The 26082-nt window shown below is 43.6% G+C and overlaps 2 protein-coding genes across 5 annotated transcripts in view; both read right to left on the bottom strand.

Moving 5' to 3' along the window:
- Positions 1 to 9828, bottom strand: part of Chpf (Chondroitin polymerizing factor) — a 31782-nt gene extending 21954 nt beyond the window's left edge. The window contains 6 exon segments of the mRNA XM_071685104.1: positions 1430 to 1535; positions 4327 to 4463; positions 6326 to 6481; positions 7071 to 7222; positions 8766 to 9356; positions 9359 to 9828. Coding sequence (XP_071541205.1) covers positions 1430 to 1535; positions 4327 to 4463; positions 6326 to 6481; positions 7071 to 7222; positions 8766 to 9356; positions 9359 to 9491 — 1275 coding nt within the window. The 5' untranslated portion in view covers positions 9492 to 9828.
- A 2447-nt stretch (positions 9829 to 12275) lies between these two features.
- Positions 12276 to 23319, bottom strand: LOC139761146 (uncharacterized). Of its 4 annotated transcripts, none has more exons than XM_071685102.1 (8): positions 23058 to 23319; positions 22061 to 22219; positions 20591 to 20695; positions 19122 to 19564; positions 17386 to 17593; positions 15899 to 16035; positions 13788 to 13905; positions 12276 to 13012 (listed from the first exon to the last, which is right to left on the bottom strand). In XM_071685102.1, exons 1-8 carry the CDS (start codon positions 23073 to 23075, stop codon positions 12848 to 12850), a joined length of 1353 nt encoding a protein of 450 aa, XP_071541203.1. In that variant the 5' UTR covers positions 23076 to 23319; the 3' UTR covers positions 12276 to 12847. The 4 variants fall into 4 exon arrangements, with proteins under 4 accessions (XP_071541203.1, XP_071541204.1, XP_071541201.1 ...); XM_071685103.1 differs by having other exon boundaries at positions 19122 to 19561; positions 23058 to 23315; XM_071685100.1 differs by lacking the exons at positions 22061 to 22219; positions 23058 to 23319 and adding an exon at positions 21447 to 21664.
- Between the last annotated feature and the right edge of the window lie 2763 nt (positions 23320 to 26082).

The raw sequence follows: 26082 nt of genomic DNA, 5'->3' as shown, positions 1-26082 counted from the left end.
CGTTCCTGTTCACTCTATTTCTTGCATGCCTCTCACCCTTCTGTATGCTCCAGCTCCAGTTGCTTGAAATCTTTTTCACTTTATCCTTCCATCTCCAGTTTAGTCTCCTGCTTCTCCTTGTTCCCTCCACCTTTGACACATATATCCTCTTTGTCAATCTTTCCTCACTTATTCTCTCCATATGTCCAAACCATTTCAATAAATGCTCTTCTACTTTCTCAATCACACTTTTTTACTCCATCCTTCCACCTCCAGTTTAGTCTCCTGCTTCTCCTTGTTCCCTCCACCTTTGACACATATATCCTCTTTGTCAATCTTTCCTCACTCATTCTCTCCTTATGTCCAAACCATTTCAATACATGCTCTTCTACTTTCTCAGTCATCCTCTTGCAAGTATTGTCCAAACGCCTCTCTTTTCTCTTTCACTAACAACCTTACTTCTTCATCCCACCACTCACTACCCTTTCTGTCAATCCACCTTTCTCATGCTACATGCATTTCTTACACAAGCCATCACTGCTTCCCTAAATACATCCCATTCCTCACTCCCTTCACACCATTTACTCTCACCTTTTGCCATTCTACACTCAACTTCTCCTGGTACTTCCTTACACAAGTCTCCTTTCCAGGCTCACTTACCCTCACCACTCTCTTCTCCCAACATTCTTCTTTTTTGAAAACCTACAATTCTTCACCTTCGCCTCCACAAGATAGTGATTAGACATCCCTCCAGCTGCCTCTCCCAGCACATTAACATCCAAAAGTCTCTCTTTTACATGCCTATCAATTAACATAATCCAAAAATGCCCTTTGACCATCTCTACTACTCATGTATACTTATGTATATCTCTCTTTTAAACCAGGTATTCCCAGTCATCATTCTTTTTACAGCACAAATCCACAATCTCTTCATCATTTTCATTCACAACACTGAATACCCCATGCACACCAGATATACCCTCAACTGCCACATTACTCACCTACACATTTAAATCACCCATCACTAAAACCCAGTCTCGTGCATCAATGCTGCTGACACACTCACTCAGCTGCTCCCAAAACACTTGCTACTCAATGATCATTCTTTATTGCTTCTATGTTAGCTGAGACAGTATGGGCAATGGAATGCCCTAATCAACTGAGACCAACCTCATTTTTTTTTTTCATACACATTTGGCATTTCCCATATTAGCGAGGTGGCATTAAGAACAGAGGATTGAGCCTTAGAGGGATTATCCTCACTTGGCCCCTTTCTCTGTTCCTTCTCTTTGGAAAAAAAAAGGAGGGAAGGATTTCCAGCTCTCCACTCCCCTCTCCATTCATATCACCTTCATACTCCAAATGGATTCATTGCACCCAATCCCCAGTCATTTCTCTAGCACCTACATCTTTTCTGTGGTATCCAGATACATAACACTTATCCTCTCACCATAATGTCATGTGAGTCTGCACCAATAATCGGCTTTGCATTTTGAAAATCATCAGGAAGAAATATGTGAGTAGCATTGAATGTGTCCCATCGAATAACATCAAATCTGAAAAAGGAAAAATAAGAGCTCATTTATAACCTTGCTAAAAATGTGAGGAGGATATTTAGTACAATGAAATCATTAGAAATGCACAGGGGTGAAAGACTTTCAGGAAAGTATGGTCATAATAGAATGTATTGTAGACGACAGGCTGGTCAAGCAGATATACGCCAGTACAATAGAAGGTATATGGAGGAGAGTTAGACCTTGAAAGAAACGGATAGATGTATTGCGTGACTAGATTATAACCTTCATTATCTTAGACGAAAATGTAAGAGGAATCACTGGAAATCAGATGCAATAGAGGTGGTGTGAACGTAGAGGTTTGTCTCAGTTGACAGAACTAATTAGTGCTTAATGTGAAAACTAAGAAGCACTTCAAAGGAGTGAAAGGCCATATTTCACTTTAATATACTAGGCATAGGTTGATAGTGTGTATCAGTGATTTTCAAAGGCTATATACACCTAATCCACTTTATGGAACTGGGAATGGATGTATGTTGACAGACAGATGTGAGCAAATCACAGTCAGTGAAGGATACTGCATAGTTCAAAAATGTTTCATTGATTACTAAGCGATGCTTCAATGCAAAGAGGTTAAAAACAAAAAGCCATCGCTTGGAAAAAGAACAATTCCCTCATGTTTTCCATGGTAGTGCTTCCAAGGGTAAATAAAGACTAGACTATTGCTTGAAATATGGCAGCCTAAAAGAATGTGTATGCTTGCAAATAATTCTTTTAATTCATATTCATCATAATCTTTAATAACTAATCTATGCATTAAATTTTACACACCTTTATACATACAATGATGAAAAAGATATGCAGTTCATAAACAAATTGTTTGTTGCCTTCACAAAATTTTTTTTGTACCATCAAACTTAAATTTGAAGAAGCTTACCAATTTCATGGTTAGTTTTGCAAAAGTGAGACAGGCTTTGAAGATGAGGGAAACACAGGGTTCATGTAACACAGAGAAACCTAAACATAAATGAACAGACTATATGGATACCTCATCTATATGGAAATAAGAGTCTCTAGGGATGACATATTTTAGTGCTATTTTTGTCTGCTTTATTCACTTCATGGCACAGTCCCATGAAAAAATTCAAGAACTTGTTCTTTTAAGTAATTTTTATATGTCACTATTTGCTTATAAAAAATACTTTAAAACATTTTAGTGAACATGTGTAACCCTCACAAACGTGTGCTAGTTTTAACACCCATCATCATATGGATATTAAATATATCTATCTAGATCTCTGATGATCATTCCCTTTGGGAACTCCCTCAAGGGAGTGGCCATGGCAAAAGAGTCTCCTTAACTGGTGGACCCCATTGCCACTTCTCAGCCTCTAGTGCCTCACCCTAAACAGGCCACTGGCCAAGGGCAACTCTATCGCAGTGCATTGAATAAGAAAAAAGAAAAAAAATCCCCTTCGTGAAATGATAGACTGGCATTTACATATAAGAAAAATACTCTGAAAGCTGTAGTAAACACCTCGGTGCTGCCACGGTCCACTGCTTAGTGAAGGTAAAAGGATGTGGGTAAAACATCTGACTGCTCCTCATAAGGAGTGAGGTTGGGGAGACTATGCATCTGCCTTCTATTCAATTTGGTTTAACAGTCTCCTCTTACCTCATACACAGGCACAGCATTAGTGGTGATTAACCAGGATATATTCAGAAATGCTTGAAATGAGTAATGTGGAAGGGTTGCTGGCATATGTGGGAAGGATACTGAAAGTCACATACAGGCATAGAATTGGTGGTAAATAACATAAATATATGTAGAAACATTACACAAGCTTCAAATGAGTAATGTGTGAGGGGTGGCTGGCATATGTGGGAAGGATATTGATTTTTTTTTTTTACACTGGAATAGAGCCCTTTATGAATAAGATGAATATGAGAAATATTACACTATACTAAAGATGAATAATGAGGGAGGATGTCCACCATGTGGATAATGAAGACGTTTTTCTTTGTAAATATTCTAGCCCTTTACCTATTACATGTTCTTAAAGTCCTCCATAACTTGATAATTAGACAATGAGAAAATTAGTTGCAGTTGTCCTGTAATTTCTTCCATATGAACAAAGACCAGGTGGTTGGGGGTGGTCTGCAATGTTGGCCTTACAGCTCCATACATAATCTCACTAAAATCACTCCAATACTTATTTCTTCACATGTCTCACATCTGATACATATCATAAGTATTCCTCATCACAAAGGTCATCCAATATGTCCTGAAAAGAAGAATTTTTTCCCACAACTTCCTAGCAATGGAGATAACCGATATAAGCTACTAACGGTACACTAAATCACATGGACATAGAAAAAGAGGGGGGTAGAATTGCATTGTCATGTCATGATGTAATATTGTGAACCATCTTTTTGTGATTGTATGATGAGGGTTGTTTGAGTATTGTATCAACCTTCCTTTGACATAACACTTGCTTTCATATGGCAGCACCAAGTGTTAAGTAGGGGCAGTTATGTTGACCCTTATGTTAAATCAAGCAAAATTTTCATAAGATCTTATAATTTTTAAACTTGCTTTTCCAAGTTTTGCATTATTCAACCCCACATTTTCGTCATTATCAACATCCTTCCCACTTGAGGTTAATTCTTACAACAAATGAAACTGACAAATTACATTCAAAAAGTGTTAATGTATTAAGTGTAAACTGGTCCTCCAAAAACATCAACACATTTTTGTAAATTAATGACACTTTTGCCCTGAAGTACACTCTTACCCAAAACATTGGCTATTTTCAGAAGATTGCAATGTTACCTTGTGGCAGGATAGTGTGCTGGTGTTGATCCAATGGGCCATGTCTCTTCTCGTTTTGTTATAGGTGCGAATGGCCTTGCTGCCTGAATCTCTCTTCTGTACTCGTGAATGCTGTTGTTGATATGCCTTACATCATCCTACAACACAGTGATATTAATAATAGGTGTAACATAATTGCTAAAACACATATGCAACATGTATTACTGAATGAGGTGAAAAGTGCTACAGAAGAGATTAGCTCCATGCATTCACAATATATTTCATGAGAAATTAGGTCTGGTGGCTGAGAGGAACTGGCAGTGCCTTAATCATTACTGTATCAAAACTAGATACATGAATAATGATACTGCTTCTGTTACTATTACTAAAAGTAGTAGTAACAATAATAATAATAATAATGATAGTTTTTTATTATACTTAATCGCTGTTTCCCATGTCGGCAAGGTAGCACCAGGAAACAGATGAAGAATGGCCCATCCATTCATATACACACACATATATATATAAATACATTTATATAAACATCCATATATGCACATATACATATCAACATATACATACACAGACATATACATGTATACACATATACACATAGTTGCTTGCCTTCATCCATTCCTGTCACTATTCTGCCCCACAGCAAACAGCATCGCTTCCCCCCACTTCAGCGAGGTAGATCCAGGAAAACAGACAAAAGGGCCACATTCATTCACACTCAGTCTTTGTCATGTGTAATGCACCAAAACCACAGCTCCCTATCCACATCCAGGCCCCACAGACCTTTCCAAGGTTTCCCCAAGACATTTCGCATGCCCTAGTTCAGCCTGCTGACAGCACATCGACCCAGGTATATCACATCGTTTCAATTTATTCTATTCCTTGCACGCCTGTCACCCTCCTGTATGTTCAGGCTCTGATTGCTTAAAATCGTCTTCACTCCATCCTTCCACCTCCAATTTGATCTGCTTCTCCTTCTTCCCTATCAACTTTGTCAATCTTTCCTCACTCATTCACTCCATATGTCCAAACCATTTCAACACACCCTCTTCTGCTCTCTCAACCACCCTCATTTTATTTCCACACATCTCTCTGACCGTTTCATTACTTAATCAGACCACCTCACAGACCTGTTGACAGAGTCTGGGAGAGCATGTGAAAGGAGAAAGATGGGAGCTTATGTGAACAATATTAAGATGAGGTGCACTAACTGGTGAGACAGAATTGTAAAACTGTAAGTTGAAATTGAGAGAACCTGAAGAAAGTGAACTGCTTTATGTCCCTAAGAGTGGACATAGCAGGGTATGGAAGAATGGGGGCTGACATAATTAATATGGCATTAAGGGGCATGTGGAAGGAGAGAGAGATCAGTGTCTGTAAGGGTAAAGAATAATGTGTCTGGATGGATAGTCTCCAAATGCAAAAATCAAATATCTATTTTGACAATCAAATTTCTTGAAATGCTCAAATTTAAAGAAAAAAATAGCATTCATCTTTACTAGAGCACCTGATGGCTCTATTCTTGAACCTACTCCTTTCCATGGTCAGCATGACCTGAGCATAAATTCATGTATTCTGCTTTAAGCCACTTTACTATTACTCATTGCCTGGAATTCTGAATACATAATCTTTACATACAGTGCAGGAACAGTATCATTCATGAACATTCAGTATTGAAAAAGTTCAAACAAATGAATTACATTTCACATGAAATATATCACTTTATCAAAATCCTATCCTCAACACGATCCTTTTTCCTTCTCTATTCTTCCTCATACTGTTGTTAAACATATTTACTCCAGAATCTCTAAATAATCAGCTTACTTAAACCATCAGAGTACTATTAACTTTTGTGTGGTTATCTTCCTTTTCACTCTTTCCTAAGTCATGCACTGATTACCTGGAGCACCTACAAAGTCTCAGTAATAATTTCATACACTTCTCATGTTGCTCTTACTTTCTCAAATATATTATCTGTATACACAGTAACACAATTAAACCTTACTTGAAGATAAAACATGTGAAGTACATATAAGTCATTAGCCTCTGGCACATTGGAAACTGTTACAGCCTCCCTTACTACTGAGCTTCCACCTATCAACTGTAGGTGTGACACAACATCCACATCTTCACGTAAACGATAACTGGTATACTGCTGGCCCTGAGCAAGAGAAACTCAAATCAGTCTACATTTTACATAAGAAGAAGAAGGAAAAAACTTGTGTTAGTACAAGTTGAAAATTTCCAATTCAGACACCCAAAATTTAGATACGTTGTAAATCTGAATGCCCACTCATGCAAGATTCCTGCTATAATGCTACCCAAGTTTCTGAGGTTTGAATTTAAGGTGATAATTCTCCATGCTTGTTTAACATATTTTCACTTTTATTCTGCCCCTAGGATAGTCTCTATCAGACTTCTAGCCTACATGATTTTACCTTCTAAATAATCGCCAAACTATACCTTAGTCAATGCTACACTTATTATCAATGAAGAAAATGAAAATACTTTTGGTATGAACAAGGATTAGATTATTTTTTAATGTTATGGAAAGTATATTTTACTAGAATTACACAGAAAAGATATTCAAAACTCAAAAAACTCCACTGAGAAGAGTAGTATTTTTATATCTAAAAATATGCAGTCTAAGCACAAAATCGTAATAGAATTAGGCTAGAGATATTTTCACCGTATTTGAAATCCTTATATCCTATATCTCATGGTGGATGGAAAATGTACAGAATATATACCTGCACACTGGATGCACATGGCTTATCAGTTGCATGAAGAATACACCGACCAAGATTGTCAGTGTCAGTTTCAGAGTAAGTGTTGCGGGTGCACCAGGCCAACTTTCCACCCATTGCTTGCAAGACAGAATGACTGAGAACAATGCCTGCATCTGAAATACATGGTATTAGTGGCTGTAAAAAATTCTATTAAAAACAAGAAATGTTCAATTCAGGTAATATAAAAATTTTTTCATAGGTGCATCTATACATGAAAGGGATACCATGTGGATAACAGATGGAAGTTGGAGAAAGCCTAGCAATGCATGCCTAACATGTACCATAAGTGACTTAGAAAGGGTGCTGATGAGATACAGTGATGTTAAGTAATCCTTCGATAATGAAAGTAAGTGAAAAAGGGCAGGGTTGTGAAGATCAGGGAAAATGTGGGGAAAGTGAGTGAGGCATTAATCAACAGAAGCTATAATATTTTCACCCTAAATTTCCTAGGCAGCTGAAATTTAATTTCTCAATGTTATTTGGAAAAAAAGAGGTTAGTTTTGGTCTCATTTACTGCGACATGCTAGTAGGTTTGGGAAATAAGTACACTGCAGTGGAATTTATTAAAAAAGGGGTGACAGTGTTGTTGATTGGTTGGTAAGGATCTTCAATTTATGTATGGATCATGGTAAAGTGCCTAAGGATTGGTGGAATGCATGTATAGTGCCATTGTACAAAGGCAAAGGGGATGAGTGTTCAAGCTACAGAGGCTTAAATACCACATGCATTTGTTGCATGTTGTGTCACTTATGTGAAAACCACCCTGACAAAAGATATAAGCTTTCATTTTCTGTATGTTAAGTATTACTGTTTGGAAGTGGGAGCATGAAGCCATAATTTGCATTATTGCACTCATAGGACGCACTTATCCCTTTTGGTGAATTGTGCTTGGTAAATGACTCGCAGATTGATCAGCAATAATGAGGCTTCCACGAGTGTACTGTTGACATTTATTTTTCTGTAGAGAAATTGAATGGTACAATTATCTCAGGCTTCAGAATTACTGAACTCTATAGTCTGTAAAGATTTTAGCTTGGTATCTCAGCTCAAGCTTCGAGAGTAGAAAATCTTCAAAACTATCGTAACATATAGGTAACCTTCAGTAGAAATGCCCATGTTCAGTATTCCACCAATTCATACTTTGACTTTCTGAGCTACTAGGCAAGTTTCTGCAGTCACCTGGCAACCATTACTAGTACCAGGCAAGTTTCTGCGCACCCATTCCTAGTACCAGGAAACTATTATTTTGAATGGTAGTACATCATGGAACATTCGTGCCACCATAGATAATTGGTTGTAACTAACTCCTAACAACTGAATCTTTTCTCTCACTAACAACTGAATCTTTTCTCTCACTTGTAAGAGTACATAATTTATAAGATTACATGATATATCAATGAGATTACAGACTTTATCAGTAAGATTACATAATTCATCAGTGATTACATTATATATCAATAAGTTCCTGTTCATATCATCTGTTCCTACAGTACCTAATTATGGTTTAATGATCAAATTTAACAAATTCTCTACGAGTGTATCGATCTTTATTCTTAACCCCCAACCCCCCCTAAAGTTCATATCATTATGTGAGGATGGTGCCACTAGATCCAGCAATACCCGTCCATACAATAGGGTAACAGGTTACTGACTCACCCACAGAACAGTAGAGGGATTCTGGGTTGTCCATTAACATTCCCATGTGAACATTTTCACTAATGCTGATCCTCTGTAACATCTTGTATAATCTCCTCCCATGGACATAAGTGTGATCGGATATGAGGAAAAAGTAATCGTACTCGTCTAAGTAATTTTCATGCAAGTAGGAGAGGACTCGGAATATTCTAATGAGGGGCTTCTCATCCTTGAAGGCTACGATGGGGATATTTAAGCCCATTTTCTTCGAGCCGATGCCCTCTAGGAAGAAAATGACTTTGTCCACATAATGGCTCAGAGTTTTATTCAAGGCGATGCCAAAAGAGCTGACGCCCTCCTTGCTCGAGACCACTGCCACCAGGAGCTTCTCTCTGATGCCCAGCTCCGTGGCATAATACCTGGGCCGCAGGAGTTTCTCGGCCTTGGAGGGCGCCTCCTCCTTCAGGTAGTTCTCCAGCACCAGGCGAGGTTCATAGTCGTCCTCTCCCGTGTCCCCGTCACTGCGAAGGTCCCGCAGTTTGCCCAGGCGGTCGCCGCCGCTGGGCACCTCGGGGGACACGCCCCTGGCGCACTCGTCCATGAAGGGCGTCTGATAAGACTCAGGGCAATGCCGATACAGAGACCGATAATGACGGAGGAGCTCTGACGGCCATGCACCAGCAGAGACTTGACAGTGGCGCTCATGGTGCCCTCCAAATGCAAATTTAAGGCTGGTTTCTGTGACATCTGGACGTCAAAAGCCTATTTCATTCACCTTCGTTCACTCGCCTTTCACGGTGACATCCAGACGTCAAAATTTATCCAAGTAATCCGTTCACTTTTTTTTTTTTATCCCCTTTTGACATTTGTCCTTCACGGCTTCTTTCATTAATCTTCGCTTTCTTTCTCTCCAAGACAATCGTTCTGGTCCACTTGGAAGGTAAATATGTATATAAATAATTACATGAATTAATACATAGGACGAGGGTTAACCCGACTCAGGGTTCGAGTCCCCGTTAACGTCGATAATGGTCGAGTTGGCACTTGAAAGTGGACACCCACAACACATGTAAACAAACCCAACCGTTAATTTCACCAGAACAAAAACGTTAATCAGTATAATTGATTTTGACTACAATTTACAAAGAAATTTAAATTCAATTTTTCATGAGAAGCTGGCAATTCATTTATGATAAATAATTAAATCTTGCGAAGAAAAAGACCGTGAAAATATCCGATTAATTTGGTGAATCAGAAGTCGAAAATATTCATAATTTAATCTAGATAAATGACTGAAAATTATCTGGAGCGTTTAGATAATTAACATCTCAGTTATCTTGATGATGGTGACCTATTTTAAGAATGATTTTAGGACGTAATGAAGATTTACTCAGTCTTCATTGTCAAGGGATTATTTCCATTTCCTTAATCACCCTAGAAGCAGCAGTCATCATCATTAATCGGGAGTGAGTAAACAGAAGTCTGATTCTCTCTCTCTCTCTCTCTCTCTCTCTCTCTCTCTCTCTCTCTCTCTCTCTGAAATCACCCACATTAAAATCAGACATACTTATAAAAGTGCGAGAAGTAAAGCCTCGATTTAGAATAAACAAGTAAATACAAGGGTGAAGGGGGTCGACGTGCTGTCGATGGATTGAGCCAGGGCATGTGAAGCGTCTGTGGTAAACCATGGAAAGGTGTGTGGGGCCTGGATGTGGGTGGATAGGGAGCTGTGGTTTCGGTGGATTACAGATGACAACGAGAGACTGAGTGTGAACGAAAGTGGCGCTTTGTTTATCTGTTTTCCTGTAAAGACTACAAACAAACGCACAGTTTTATTTTCTATGTTTTTTTCAAACCCACCAGATGGCTCTGACAAGAGTTGTGAGACGCGCGAGATTCAAAATTGTTTACAAAAAGAGAAATTGACAGTATGGCCGGAGGATGTTATGTAAGAGGGGAAAACTACCCCATATAGTTTGCATTTTTTTTTTTTTTTTACAGATTTCCTTAGGACAAATGGAGGTTAAGGTGTATCTTTGTTGTGAAATTGAATATTTTGACCATGTTGGAATGCTGGCTTGGGGTGGGGTGGAGGGGGTGATTCCTTGATATGAATATTTTTGTGATCGTGTCAGTTGTGATTGTGAATCAGCTTGTGTATACATTTATAATACATCATCTATAGTGAAGGTCTTGAGACTGACATAAACTCTATGTCATATAAGAATTATATCAGACATATGTACCATGTCATAGCATATACTCCTGATTCAACATAATCTGTGTTTAATTTTTATCTAAATGGCAATTGCATGAAAAAATCAAGCATGATCATTGCTTTTCTACATAGAGTCAGCATCTTATTTTCGTAATTTATGCACAGCAGGATGGAAAAAGTTTTGCATTGGTGTATATGAAAGCTTCGCCATTTTTTCAATGTTTCCTGGTTTCCAGGATTTATTGTAGTTGTAAATTTGTGATTTTTATCCTGTTTGCATTTTATGATTTTTTTTAAATGTATTTTTCTCTTGCTTGGTTTCATTGATTTTTGTAGATATATTAATTTTTTTTACGTGTAATGACAGTCAGTAATTCAAATTTGGCGCGCATTGTTGTAGGTGGCGCTGGTGGAGGGACAGAGAGGCCGGCCATTTTTGAATCAAAGGATTGTGCCGCTGACCGAGTGCTAGAGGAAAAACAACAAATGAACAGGTACGTGATCGTGTTAGTGGATAGGGACGTGGCATGTATGTAAGTAAAAACTGAGGATGATTTGGAGGACGTGTGGGCCGTGAGAGTAATTGAAGTATGTCGAAAACTAGAGGAATCTGAGTGTGTATTATGGCGCGGGTAATGACTGGAGGCGGGTGGCGCGTCCTTAATTTCGTGGCTGTTGGACTGTTTGGCCGGTGCCAGACCTGGTTTAGGTAGACGTAGACATCTGGCCATTCTCCTGCTGTTATTCTTAAGCTATTAAGTACAGCATTATTGATGGGGTGAGGATAATACCAGCCACAACTCATGATAATTTCTAGCATTATGTGTTCATAACTGAGTATTTACCGTACTGTATGTACATTTTTCATATATAGTAGCATTATGTGTTCATAACTGGGTATTAACCGTGTTGTATGTACATTTTTCATATATAGTAGCATTATGTGTTCATAACTGGGTATTAACCGTGTTGTATGTACATTTTTCATATGTAGTAGCATTATGTGCTCATTACTGAGTATTTACCGTACTGTATGTACATTTTTCATATATAGTAGCATTATGTGTTCATAACTGAGTATTTACCGTATTGTATGTACTTTTGTTTTCATATGTAGTTGTGATGATGAGGTAGCATTTGACATGAGTTATTTTTCCCACTGTATAGAGAACCACTGATAAAAAGCTGTGTCAGTGGGAGGGGAAAGATATATCATTATAGGGACAAGTTGGAAACTAATACTTGAATTCACATAAGAGGAAAATAAGGTAAGATAGAAATATATATATATTGGAATGTATGAGTGAAATATATAAAGTATAAATAATTTATTGTTAATATCATAAGAGGTCCAACAGGTAAAGATGATTAACTCTTGGCATTGAGAAAATATTCCAATCATTTTCTAATCCCTCCGAGGTTGAACTTAATCTAAATCTTATGATCTCTCCGAGGGTGAGTACAATCATTTTCAAATCCCTCTGAGGGGGGTGGGGGGACCCAATCGTTTTCTAATCCCTCTGGATGAGATCCAATCATTTTCTAATCCTTCCAATATAGATGTAGATCTATGGAGGCAATAATCATCACCCTTTCGCCATAAGGAGTTACAATAATGATGAGAACACCACCATTGTGGCCCGGATGGTGGAGAGTGATAGTGAGTTGAAGACCACACCAGTATAGTGATGATGATGATGATGGGTCAGGTCTGCCGCTGACCCTGGCTTATGATGATGGGTCAGGTCTGCCGCTGACCCTGGCTTATGATGATGGGTCAGGTCTGCCGCTGACCCTGGCTTATGATGATGGGTCAGGTCTGCCGCTGACCCTGGCTTATGATGATGGGTCAGGTCTGCCGCTGACCCTGGCTTATGATGATGGGTCAGGTCTGCCGCTGACCCTGGCTTATAGTGATGATGATGGTGCGGTCAGGTTGGCTGGTGCAGACGTACAACTTGTTGTTCTGGCGGTAGAGGTACACCTCGTCGTTGCCCGTCCACGCAGCCAGGTTCGACACCCGGCCCTCCAGGTCGCGAAGGGAGGCTGTCTACAGGGGAGGGAAAAAAAAAAAAAAAACATGAGAGAAATGTACGGTCATCATGGCTGATCCAACAGCCAGGATCGAACCCGGGACATCCTTGGTGGTAGGCGGGAGTGCTGCGGCTAGGCTATGGTCGACTGCCACACAGGGGTTCCGGGTTCGATCCTCGCTGTTGGAGGTTTGTATGTAATATGGAAGTGCGCGTTCATATGCATTATGTACTTGTGTGTGTGTGTGTGTGTGTGTGTGTGTGTATATATATATATATATATATATATATATATATATATATATATATATATATATATATATATATATATTCCTATGAGTCCACGGGAAAATGAAGCACAAGTTGCCAAGTGCACTTTCGTGTAATGATCACATCATCAGGTATTACAGTCAGGAATATGAATGGTAGTTTGTGATGAAATTGTACCGATATACATATTGATGTTTCTTATCGTTGAGATTTTTTTTTTTTTTTTGATATTGGACGAGAAACAGTTTTGTTAGATTAGATTTTTATGATTAGATTAGATTTTTATTAGATTAGATTTTTATGATTAGATTAGATTTTTATTAGATTAGATTTTTATGATTAGATTAGATTTTTATGAATATTATTGATGTTTTCAGCAGCTGAAGTGTACTGATGTTCATGAATTTATATTAATGTATAAATCCTGGAGTATGTGTCTGTAATTTTATATATATGGGAGGAAGGGGGGGGGGCCTTCACTTACCCTGTGGGAAGGGGGGTGGGGGAGGCGCCTTCACTTACCCTGTGTGCCATGTCTTGAGCCTTCCTCCTGGGGCAGGGAGCGGGGGCCAGCTGCTCCACCTGGCATCCCAGCTGCTGCTCCGCCCCCTGCGCCTCCTGCCGCGCCCTCCACACCTGACTGCCGCCCAGGGAAACACAGCAGTGACGTCATCATTCACGGGTCACGAACATAACGATAATTACAATAATGATAATTATCAGTAATTAAGGATAACTAGAGATGGTCTTGTGGGGGATGTGGACCCACCCACCTGGGAGATGTGGACCCACCCACCTGGGGGATGTGGACCCACCCACCTGGGGGATGTGGACCTACCCACCTGGGGGATGTGGACCCACCCACCTGGGGGATGTGGACCTACCCACCTGGAGGATGTGGACCCACCCACCTGGGGGATGTGGACCCACCCACCTGGGGGATGTGGACCCACCCACCTGGGGGATGTGGACCCACCCACCTGGAGGATGTGGACCCACCCACCTGGGAGGATGTGGACCCACCCACCTGGGAGATGTGGACCTACCCACCTGGAGGATGTGGACCCACCCACCTGGGGGATGTGGACCCACCCACCTGGGAGATGTGGACCTACCCACCTGGAGGATGTGGACCCACCCACCTGGGGGATGTGGACCCACCCACCTGGGAGATGTGGACCTACCCACCTGGAGGATGTGGACCCACCCACCTGGGAGATGTGGACCTACCCACCTGGGAGATGTGGACCCACCCACCTGGGAGATGTGGACCCACCCACCTGGGAGATGTGGACCCACCCACCTGGGAGATGTGGACCCACCCACCTGGGAGATGTGGACCCACCCACCTGGAGGATGTGGACCCACCCACCTGGGGGATGTGGACCCACCCACCTGGGAGATGTGGACCTACCCACCTGGAGGATGTGGACCCACCCACCTGGGGGATGTGGACCCACCCACCTGGGAGATGTGGACCCACCCACCTGGGAGATGTGGACCCACCCACCTGGGGATGTGGACCCACCCACCTGGGAGATGTGGACCCACCCACCTGGGAGATGTGGACCCACCCACCTGGGGGATGTGGACCCACCCACCTGGGAGATGTGGACCCACCCACCTGGGAGATGTGGACCCACCCACCTGGGAGATGTGGACCCACCCACCTGGGAGATGTGGACCCACCCACCTGGGAGATGTGGACCCACCCACCTGGGAGATGTGGACCCACCCACCTGGGAGATGTGGACCCACCCACCTGGGAGATGTGGACCCACCCACCTGGGGGATGTGGACCCACCCACCTGGGAGATGTGGACCCACCCACCTGGGGGATGTGGACCCACCCACCTGGGGGATGTGGACCCACCCACCTGGGGGATGTGGACCCACCCACCTGGGGGATGTGGACCCACCCACCTGGGAGATGTGGACCCACCCACCTGGGAGATGTGGACCCACCCACCTGGGGATGTGGACCCACCCACCTGGGAGATGTGGACCCACCCACCTGGGGATGTGGACCCACCCACCTGGGAGGATGTGGACCCACCCACCTGGGGGATGTGGACCCACCCACCTGGGGGATGTGGACCCACCCACCTGGGAGATGTGGACCCACCCACCTGGGAGATGTGGACCCACCCACCTGGGGGATGTGGACCCACCCACCTGGGGGATGTGGACCCACCCACCTGGGGGATGTGGACCCACCCACCTGGGAGATGTGGACCCACCCACCTGGGGGATGTGGACCCACCCACCTGGGGGATGTGGACCCACCCACCTGGGGGATGTGGACCCACCCACCTGGGGGATGTGGACCCACCCACCTGGGAGATGTGGACCCACCCACCTGGGAGATGTGGACCCACCCACCTGGGGGATGTGGACCTACCCACCTGGGAGATGTGGACCCACCCACCTGGGGGATGTGGACCCACCCACCTGGGAGGATGTGGACCCACCCACCTGGGGGATGTGGACCCACCCACCTGGGGGATGTGGACCCACCCACCTGGGGGATGTGGACCCACCCACCTGGAGGATGACCCACCCACCTGGGAGATGTGGACCCACCCACCTGGGAGATGTGGACCCACCCACCTGGGAGATGTGGACCCACCCACCTGGAGGCTTTCCTCAGACTGTGTTGGATGATCTTGATGTCGTCCTCCGTGTGGTCCAGGTCACAACAAAGGTCGTTCAGCCGGGATTGAATTGAAGTCCTCAGTTCCTCCACCATGTCTCCTTGCGTCTCCAGCCACTGCACGGAGAGCAATAGGACGGCAAGTCATTATTTAATTATATATATATATATATATATATATATATATATATATATATATATATATATATATATATATATATATATATATATATATATATATAGGGGAGAAAGAATACTTCCCATGTATTCCCCGCGTGTCGTAGAAGGCGACTAAAGGGGTAAGGGAGCGGGGGGCTAGAAACCCTCCCCTCCTTGTATTTTAACTTTCTAAAAGGGGAAACAGAAGAAGGAGTCACGCGGGGAGTGCTCATCCTCCTCGAAGGCTCAGATTGGGGTGTCTAAATGAGTGTGGATGTAACCAAGATGTGAAAAAAGGAGAGATAGGTAGTATGTTTGAGGAAAGGAACCTGGATGTTTTGGCTCTGAGTGAAACGAAGCTCATGGGTAAAGGGGAAGAGTGGTTTGGGAATGTCTTGGGAGTAAAGTCAGGGGTTAGTGAGAGGACAAGAGCAAGGGAAGGAGTAGCACTACTCTTGAAGCACAAGTTGTGGAAGTGTAAGAAAGTAAACTCTAGATTGATATGGGTAAAACTGAAAGTTGATGGAGAGAGATGGGTGATTATTGGTGCATATGCACCTGGGCATGAGAAGAAAGATCATGAGAGGCAAGTGTTTTGGGGGCAGCTGAGTGAGTGTGTTATCAGCTTTGATGCACAAGACCGGGTTATAGTCTATAGATCGGTGATTTGAATGCAAAGATGAGTAAGGTGGCAGTTGAGGGAATAATTGGTGTACATGGGGTGTTCAGTGTTGTAAATGGTTTAAAAAGAGATATTCATTAGTATACGTATGTGAGTAAGAGAGATGGTCAAAGGGCATTATTGGATTATGTGTTGATTGATAGGCGTGTAAAAGAGACTTTTGGATGTTCAATGTGCTGAAAGGTGCAGCTGGAGGGATGTCTGATCATTATCTTGTGGAGGCGAAGGTGTACATTGGTAGAGGTTTTCAGAAGAGAGAATGTTGGGGAGAAGAGAGTGGTGAGAGTAAATGAGCTTGGAAAGGAGACTTGTCTGAGGAAGTACCAGGAGAGATTGAATGCAGAATGGCAAAAGATGAGAGCAAAGGACGCGAGGAGAGATTGGGGGAGGAATGGGATGTATTTAGGGAAGCAGTGATGGCTTGCGCATATATATATATATATATATATATATATATGAAGGCAATCTTTTGCAGCTATTAATAGCAATTTTCAGCATCTACCAATGCCCATTTTTCGCGGCTAGTGATGCCCAATTTCTTAACCTATTTCTGCGCATCTTTGCCTTTTCAAGAGGCCATGAATGGCGCGTGTTCAGAGGCTATATACAACGTCTGGGCGTGTTACCTGGTGGAGCGGCAGCAGATCGTGGGAGGCGCAGCAGTCCTGGGCTGGGGCTTCGCACTTTATGCACCAGAAGTCCTGTAAAGCGAGGGTCGGGGCTGATGGTTGTGTGTTGGCTGCCTGAGCCTGGATTGGTTGATGGTGTGTGGTGAGGGCTGGCTCGGGGCGCGGCTGGAGCCGGGCGAGGTCCCGCAGGTGAGCCAACACGTACCTTCAACGTAAACAATAACAAGTCTCTTAACGCGTCATTAAGACAAGGTGGATGGTCTCGAAAAAACAGATTTAAATAGAATTTGAATGATGATTTCATACTTTAGATGGTGGATATATGTGAAAGGAAGTTGTAGAATATGAGCAGTTTTGGTAGTTCAAATAAACAGTATCAAGATGATGAGCAAACAATGTAGGAAGAGACGCATCACGAACGCAAGATGGCCAACTGTAACTTGGCATTATTATATCTGATCCTTTGTCTCCCAAGGCCAAACTCAACAAGTTGACTGGTCCACTTTTCCTCTACATACAAACGTTTCATTTCCGTTGAGATAATAATGCGTGTCCAAACGAGTCATGAATGAAATGTAGTTTTCCTCTCGTATTATTTCCGTTCATCATCAGCCATCACGTATCCATATTGTGACCTGCCATGTGTCATGCCTCTCTCATCATACGAGCAATATCAATGTAAGAACTACATATACTGAGCGAGGGAGGACGACCCTAGTGTACAATGGCGCCATTTAAGCCATTGCTGCAAAAGGTTAGAGTTAAAAGGCCAGGCCACCGTGGCGGCGCGGTGGTGTACACGGGCATCATCATCATGTTCTCGCTGTACATATACATCCAATCATCGTTTTCATCCTCTAATAAATAGAAGATATTTAGTGGCCATGTTCGGGTCGTAAGTTTGGTAAGGTCATATCCGTGATAACCAGGATAACGGCATTTAGTTATAGTTATCTTCTGATGATTCTTTTATTATATCTGTATTAAACCTGCGTGCATGATACGTCTCTGTTCTCACACAAACCAAGAAAAATGGTCTGGCTCGGAAAGACTGGAGAAGCCACGCCCCCAACCCGCCATGTTGGAGAGGCAAGCACTCACGAGTTGCCAGTTTACCACTTTATTGATTCAGATTTACAATGAAGTGTCATTAATGACCCAAATTTCAAAGACATTGGATGTTGCATAACACTTAAGAGATATATTGAGGATGACAATTCTACAGTTATTATAATGATGATTATGTAATATTCACCATATGTGCTCTTTGGTCTATAGAATTACCACAAACCGTTAGATTTCATAAATAAGATTTTTATTTTTCTGTAATTGGTCTGACTGGTTTGTGTAGGTAGTTAGAGGAGGTAGTTTCATTAAGATAAAAGAGACGGCTTATTGTAATCACCTGGAAGTGTTTGGGAACACACTTACTTCAATTTGGAGGATTTGCGACAGCGCCTAACCACCTAACAGTGTCATTATCTGCTTGTTTGCTCTACCTGGTCAAGGGCGTGTCGAACGGTGGGTTGACCTGTTCCATCCATACATTTGGACTGGTGCTGTATTGTTAACTACCACTGACCTGTGCTGGTGGTGATTGGGTGTCGCTATTTCTCCCTGTGGCATCGCTGCCCTGGTTTTATTTTGAAGGTTTGTTGATCCCCCCTATTTTTTTTTGGGGGGGGGGGTAGCTATTCTTTTGTTTCTCCCTTGACGTGTGGGGCTGAACCTACCTGTTGGTCTGGAGTTTGCTGGTGCCACAGGGACTGCGACATAGTGGACACAAGATGGTCCAGTCTCGTGGGATGGGCGGTTCCTTGGACGTCGCGATGGGCGGTTCCTTGGACGTCGCGAGACAGGGTTCGGTCTTCACTGTGAGGGTTGCCCTCTTCTGGGGCCTGGACGGGGCGGGAGCGCCCCCCGGGCCCATGTTGCGCGGGGGGAGAGCCGGTGGGGAGGGGGCCTCCGTGGGTGGTGGAGGTGGAGTGGGCAGAGGGTCGCGTGGATGGCGTGGAGGGAGGGAGGTGTTGGTCGTGTGGCCGGTCAGACGGCGGAGCGGAGGGTGGCTGCTCCTCCTGCTGCTGGTGCTGCTCTGCAGGAGGTCGGCCATGGCCGTGATGGCTGCGGTGTTGGCGTCTCCGAGGACCACGGCTCGCATGGCGGGAGGACCTGCCTGCTGGGGAGGACACCGTCAGCCACACGAAGGGTTGGAAGGGTCACTTCCTGACACACTGGAGAGTCGGACCCTAGTGTGCATCCGTTGTACGGGTAACAAATAAAGTATCTTACGGATGGCTCAGGAAGGCAGTCCAAACTGAACTTTACATTCCCTGTTGCTCTCGACCGAGTTGATTAGCGGGAATTTGAAATCCATTTCTTAAAGTAGCTGCTCTCTCTCTCTCTCTCTCTCTCTCTCTCTCTCTCTGTATATATATATATATATATATATATATATATATATATATATATATATATATATATATATATATATATATATATATATATCATAGTGAGGCAAGACCCGAGATCATGTCATATTCCTTCGTCCGTTGTCACTGTCCAACACAAAATTGTGAAGAAAGTTTTTTGGTCGACTGTACATACGTCTCCTCAATTTTTTTTCCCACTAACAGCCACAAAATGAAGTGTTTTCCCTCATATCATTCCCTCCTCTTGTGTGTGTGATTGCCTATTCTTAATAAGCTATTTGTGGGTGGCCCCATCTCTTGAACATTGATCTTTGTTGTCTGTATTGACCAAATTCTCAGTCAATCTCTTCACCTCTCATGCTGTAAAATGACATCTTAATATGATTTTTTAGTCTGTTTATATGTATGTCTGTCTCTGTAGTTCATACAGGAGTAATGTTACACACAGCACAAAAACCATCTTTATACCAGTGAACAATAAGTTCCCAGAATGATCACTCTTAACCTGTATAAGTTGATGTGTTCCGAGATATTTTCGTCTTTAAGTCATATTATGACGTTTGGAAGGTGTGAAGATAGGTTTTGTACTCTGTCTACACACACACACACACACACACACACACATATATATATATATATATATATATATATATATATATATATATATATATATATATATATATATATATATATATATATATCGTGTCTAGTGCCTCACACATGGTAAGGTCATGACCAGTTTACTGTGCCATATATTCTTAAGTAAGTCGTACCTCTTGGTGGTTGTGTGGTTCCAGGTAGACATGGTCGACGGGGTCAAGGGTCGTCCCTCCAGAGGCAGCCAGACTGGTAGGTTTGGGGGGTGGCGGGGGACTGGCCTGGGGGAGGGGGAAGGGTTACGACCTTAATCCACTTGGCTTGTAACATGTGACAGTAACACGTGAAAGTCATGACTGTCTTACTTATACTACAGCATGACTCCCTCCCTTACTTATACTACAGCATGACTCCCTCCCTTACTTATACTACAGCATGACTCCCTCCCTTACTTATACTACAGCATGACTCCCTCCCTTACTTATACTACAGCATGATCATCTTCCTTACTTATGACATTTCTTCTAACGACCCCACAGTTCACTTGATGACCCCACAGCTTACCTGATGACCCCCACAGTTCACTTGATGATCCCACAGTTTACTTGATGATCCCACAGTTCACTTGATGATCCCACAGTTCACTTGATGACCTCACAATTCACATGATGACCCCACAGCTACCTGATGACCCCCACAGTTCACATGATGACCCCACAGCTCACCTGTTGACCCCCACAACTCACTTGATGACCCCCACAGTTCACTTGATGACCCCACAGCTCACTTGATGATCCCCACAGTTCACTTGATGACCCCACAGTTCACTTGATGACCCCCACAGTTCACTTGATGACCCCACAGCTCACTTGATGATCCCCACAGTTCACTTGATGATCCCACAGTTCACTTGATGACCTCACAGCTCACCTGATGACCCCTTAGCTCACCTGATGAGCCCACAACTCAGCTGATGACCCCACAGCTCGCTTGATGACCCCCACAGTTCACTTGATGACCCCCACAGCTCACCTGATGACCCACACAGCTGACATGATGACCCCCACAGCTGACATGATGACCCCCACAGCTGACATGATGACCCCCCACAGCTGACATGATGACCCCCACAGCTGACATGATGACCCCCACAGCTGACATGATGACCCCCACAGCTGACATGATGACCCCCACAGCTGACATGATGACCCCCACAGCTGACATGATGACCCCCACAGCTGACATGATAACCCCCACAGCTCACCTGATGACCCCCACAGCTGACATGATGACCCCCACAGCTGACATGATGACCCCCCACAGCTGACATGATAACCCCCCACAGCTGACTTGATGACCCCCACAGCTGACATGATGACCCCCACAGCTGACATGATGACCCCCACAGTTCACTTGATGACCCCCACAGCTCACCTGATGACCCACACAGCTGACATGATGACCCCCACAGCTGACATGATGACCCCCACAGCTGACATGATGACCCCCCACAGCTGACATGATAACCCCCCACAGCTGACATGATAACCCCCCACAGCTGACATGATGACCCCCACAGCTGACATGATGACCCCCACAGCTGACATGATGACCCCCACAGTTCACTTGATGACGCCACAGCTCACCTGCGTGGTGGTTGGGGTCGAGGGCCTGGCCAGGGGGGTGGAGGAGGTGCAGAGCTCGTGGATGCAGGAGGCGCAGACGGAGTGGAGGCAGGGCATCATCTTGGGCGTGCGAGGCCCTTCGTCGTACACCTCCAGGCACACCGGACAGTCCAGCAGCGTCTGTGTGAGGGGCCACCTTGTTAGCCTCGCTCTACCTCATAGTCTAGTGATGGCCTTACGAAGGGCCCTGAACTCTTACCCTAGTGTCCTACAAGGGCAAGACAGGTTAGGATAGGGTCTTTAGCTAGGCTGAATTACGGGAAGGCCTAGGTTAGGATAAGGCCCTTAGCTAGGCTAGATTAAGGGAAGGCCTAGGTTAGGGTAAGGTTCTTAGCCAGGCTAGATTAAGGGAAGACCTAGGTTAGGGTAAGGCCCTTAGCCAGGCTAGATTAAGGGAAGGCCTAGGTTAGGGCAAAGCCCTTAGCTAGGCTAGATTAAGGGAAGGCCTAGGTTAGGGCAAGGCCCTTAGCTAGGCTAGATTAAGGGAAGGCCTAGGTTAGGGTAAGGCCCTTAGCTAGGCTAGATTAAGGGAAGACCTAGGTTAGGGTAAGGTCCTTAGCTAGGCTAGATTAAGGGAAGGCCTAGGTTAGGGTAAGGTCCATAGCTAGGCTAGATTAAGGGGAGGCCCTTAAGGAGGTAGGCTCAATTAGGGGCTAGGGTCGAGTGCATATGTTCGAGTTCACCTGGTTGCTGCATTCGGTCCACAGTCATCCTAGCTGTTCATCCTCACCCTCTTCTGTTACTTTGATTTTTGCTTTCAAGTGCTGGCTGCTTGTGTGCCCCCCACCACTAGCTAGACCACGCACTACTCATCAAGCTGCTGCGTCATATTATTATTGTGTGGCCATCGGCAACTCAAGGGTTGGCCGTTTTGATACCTGTTTCTCTCTCGCTCCCTCCCGTCCCCCATATATCACCTTCAGTAAACACGCATGTTCGATCATCGCCGTTGTCTTACCTTCTCCTGAGCGTCCATGGTACAATCCCAGTGGCCTCCCACCACCGGACTCTCTTCTTCAGGCCACTACACCACTGCTCTCGCACTACCTCCGTCCAATCTCGCTTGCTGGCCGTCCTCCCGTCTATATTCCTGGTTCGTCTTCTGTCTATAATTAGTAGAGCGTCGACGACCCACACTGGGCACTGCACACACACACAGAGTAACCCCGTGGCTGACGGTTTATCTTATCACGAATCGTATCTCTGTTTATCTCTCGTGGAGTGACACGCTACCGGGGCGCCGCCACGTTACTGTACGGCAGACACCGTTCACCAACCCAACGCCGGTACGTGTACATACGTTTATACGATGTTATACGTTCAACTTCGTTATACATGAAAAATATTCGCTTTGTAATCTACTTCAACACACACACACACACACACACACACATATATATATATATATATATATATATATATATATATATATATATATATATATATATATATATATATACACACATATAATATAAAATCTTAATGATAATGAAGTCGCGCGGCGCAGAAGTCTGAAGGTTTCATTATCGTGCTGTGGCAACGTACAGGACGTCCGGTAGGTTGCCAGGGCACGATAATCAAAGCTGACGCGAGTGCCGTGAGCTTGGTATCTTGGACGAATTACTGTTGAACAGTTGCGATACAAGATTCCGCTAATAAGCGTACTTTCCAGCTAACGAAACGTCCTGCTTTCATAGAAACAAGAAGACTCAGACAATTGACTCACTTTACATATGTATACATTATTATTACTTTGATTATTATACTTGACCACCGTTTCCCGCGTCAGCGAGGTAGCGCCAGGAAACAGGCGAAGAATGGCCCATCAACTCGCACACACACAATATATATATATATATATATATTTATATATATATATATATATTTTATACTTTGTCGCTGTCTCCCGCGTTTGCGAGGTAGCGCAAGGAAACAGACGAAAGAAATGGCCCACCCCCCCCCCCATACACATGTACATACACACGTCCACACACGCAAATATACATACCTACACAGCTTTCCATGGTTTACCCCGGACGCTTCACATGCCTTGATTCAATCCACTGACAGCACGTCAACCCCTGTATACCACATCGCTCCAATTCACTCTATTCCTTGCCCTCCTTTCACCCTCCTGCATGTTCAGGCCCGATCACACAAAATCCTTTTCACTCCATCTTTCCACCTCCAATTTGGTCTCCCTCTTCTCCTCGTTCCCTCCACCTCCGACACATATATCCTCTTGGTCAATCTTTCCTCACTCATTCTCTCCATGTGCCCAAACCACTTCAAAACACCCTCTTCTGCTCTCTCAACCACGCTCTTTTTATTTCCACACATCTCTCTTACCCTTACGTTACTCACTCGATCAAACCACCTCACACCACACATTGTCCTCAAACATATATATATATATATATATATATATATATATATATATATATATATATATATATATTATACTATGTCGCTCTCTCCCTCGTTAGCGAGGTAGCGCAAGGAAGCCGACGAAAGAATGGTCCAACCCACCGACATACCCATGTATATACATACACGTCCATACACGCAAATATACATACCTATACATTTCAACAGACACACAAATGTACATAGTTCATACTGGCTGCCTTTATTCATCCCGTCGCCACCCCGCCACACAAGAAATAACCTCTTCCGGAGCCCCGCTTGCGCGCAAGGTGGCGTTAGGAAAAGACAACAACACACTCAGTCTCCAGCTGTCATGTAATAATGCACCGAAACCACAGCTCCCTTTCCACGTCCAGGCCTCACAAAACTCCATGGTTTACCCCAGACGCTTCACATGCCCTGGTTCAATACATTGACAGCATGTCGACCCCGTTATACCACATCGTTTCAATTCACTCTATTCCTTGCACGCCTTTCACCCCCCCTGAATGTTCAGGCCCTGATCACTCAAAATGTTTTTCACCCCATCTTTCCTCCTACAATTTGGCCTCCCACTTCTCGTTCCCTCCACCTCTGACACATATATCCTCTGCCAGTCTTTCCTCACTCATTCCCTCCATGTGACCAAACCATTTCAAAACACCCTCTTCTGTTCACTCAACCACACTCTTTTTATTACCACATATCTCTCTTACCCTTTCATTACTTACTCGATCAAGCCACTTCACACCACATATTGTCCTCAAACATCTCATTTCCAGCACATCCACCCCCCTCCGCACAACTCTATAGCCCACGCCTCGCAACCATATAACAATGTTGGAACCACTATTCCTTTAAACATACCCTTTTTGCTTTTCAAGATAATGTTCTCGACTTCCACATATACATATATACACGTGTACATATTCATGCTTGCCTTCATCCATTTCTGGCACTTCCTCACCTCACAGGAAACAACATCGCTACCTCCTGCTTCAGCGAGGTAGCGCCTGGAAAACATACAGAAAAGGCTACTATTCTGTTTCCCCTTTTAGGAACTGAAATACCATAAGGGTGAGGGTATCCAGCCCCCTTTAGAAGCTGTTTGTGTGGCCTTGCCATTATTTGCTGCATCACATGATTACTTTGTGACTATTGGCAACTCAAGGGAGGGCCGTTTTGATAAGTTTCTTTCTCTTAACTCGAAGTTTTGGAACTGTGTATCTAATATTTTTCGTAAAAAATATTACCTAGCACCTCTTAAGACGGTTTTTTTTCACTTCCAAAATTCATATATACTTTCCTGTTGTATCTTCTTTTTCCTGTTCATTAACATCCATACATTTCAATTAAGGCCTAGCTTTGATGTGATTTTTTTCCATGACTGGATCCTCCATCATAAAAAATATCAGCACGTCAAAAATAATTCATTTGATATATCTTCCATGAATGTATTTTGGCCATTGTGCTTTCTCAAAATTTCTTTTGGATATTTGAAAAACCACGGCGTAAAGTGCAAAACCTTGTGTTTTTCTAGTAAATAAATCTTCAGAACTTGTATGAACATCTACACC

The sequence above is a fragment of the Panulirus ornatus genome, chromosome 39 (genome assembly GCF_036320965.1).
Source record: "Panulirus ornatus isolate Po-2019 chromosome 39, ASM3632096v1, whole genome shotgun sequence".
Taxonomy (NCBI): domain Eukaryota; kingdom Metazoa; phylum Arthropoda; class Malacostraca; order Decapoda; family Palinuridae; genus Panulirus; species Panulirus ornatus.
The sequence above is the reverse complement of the archived record's forward strand: the minus strand, read 5'-3'. Positions and strand labels throughout refer to the sequence as shown.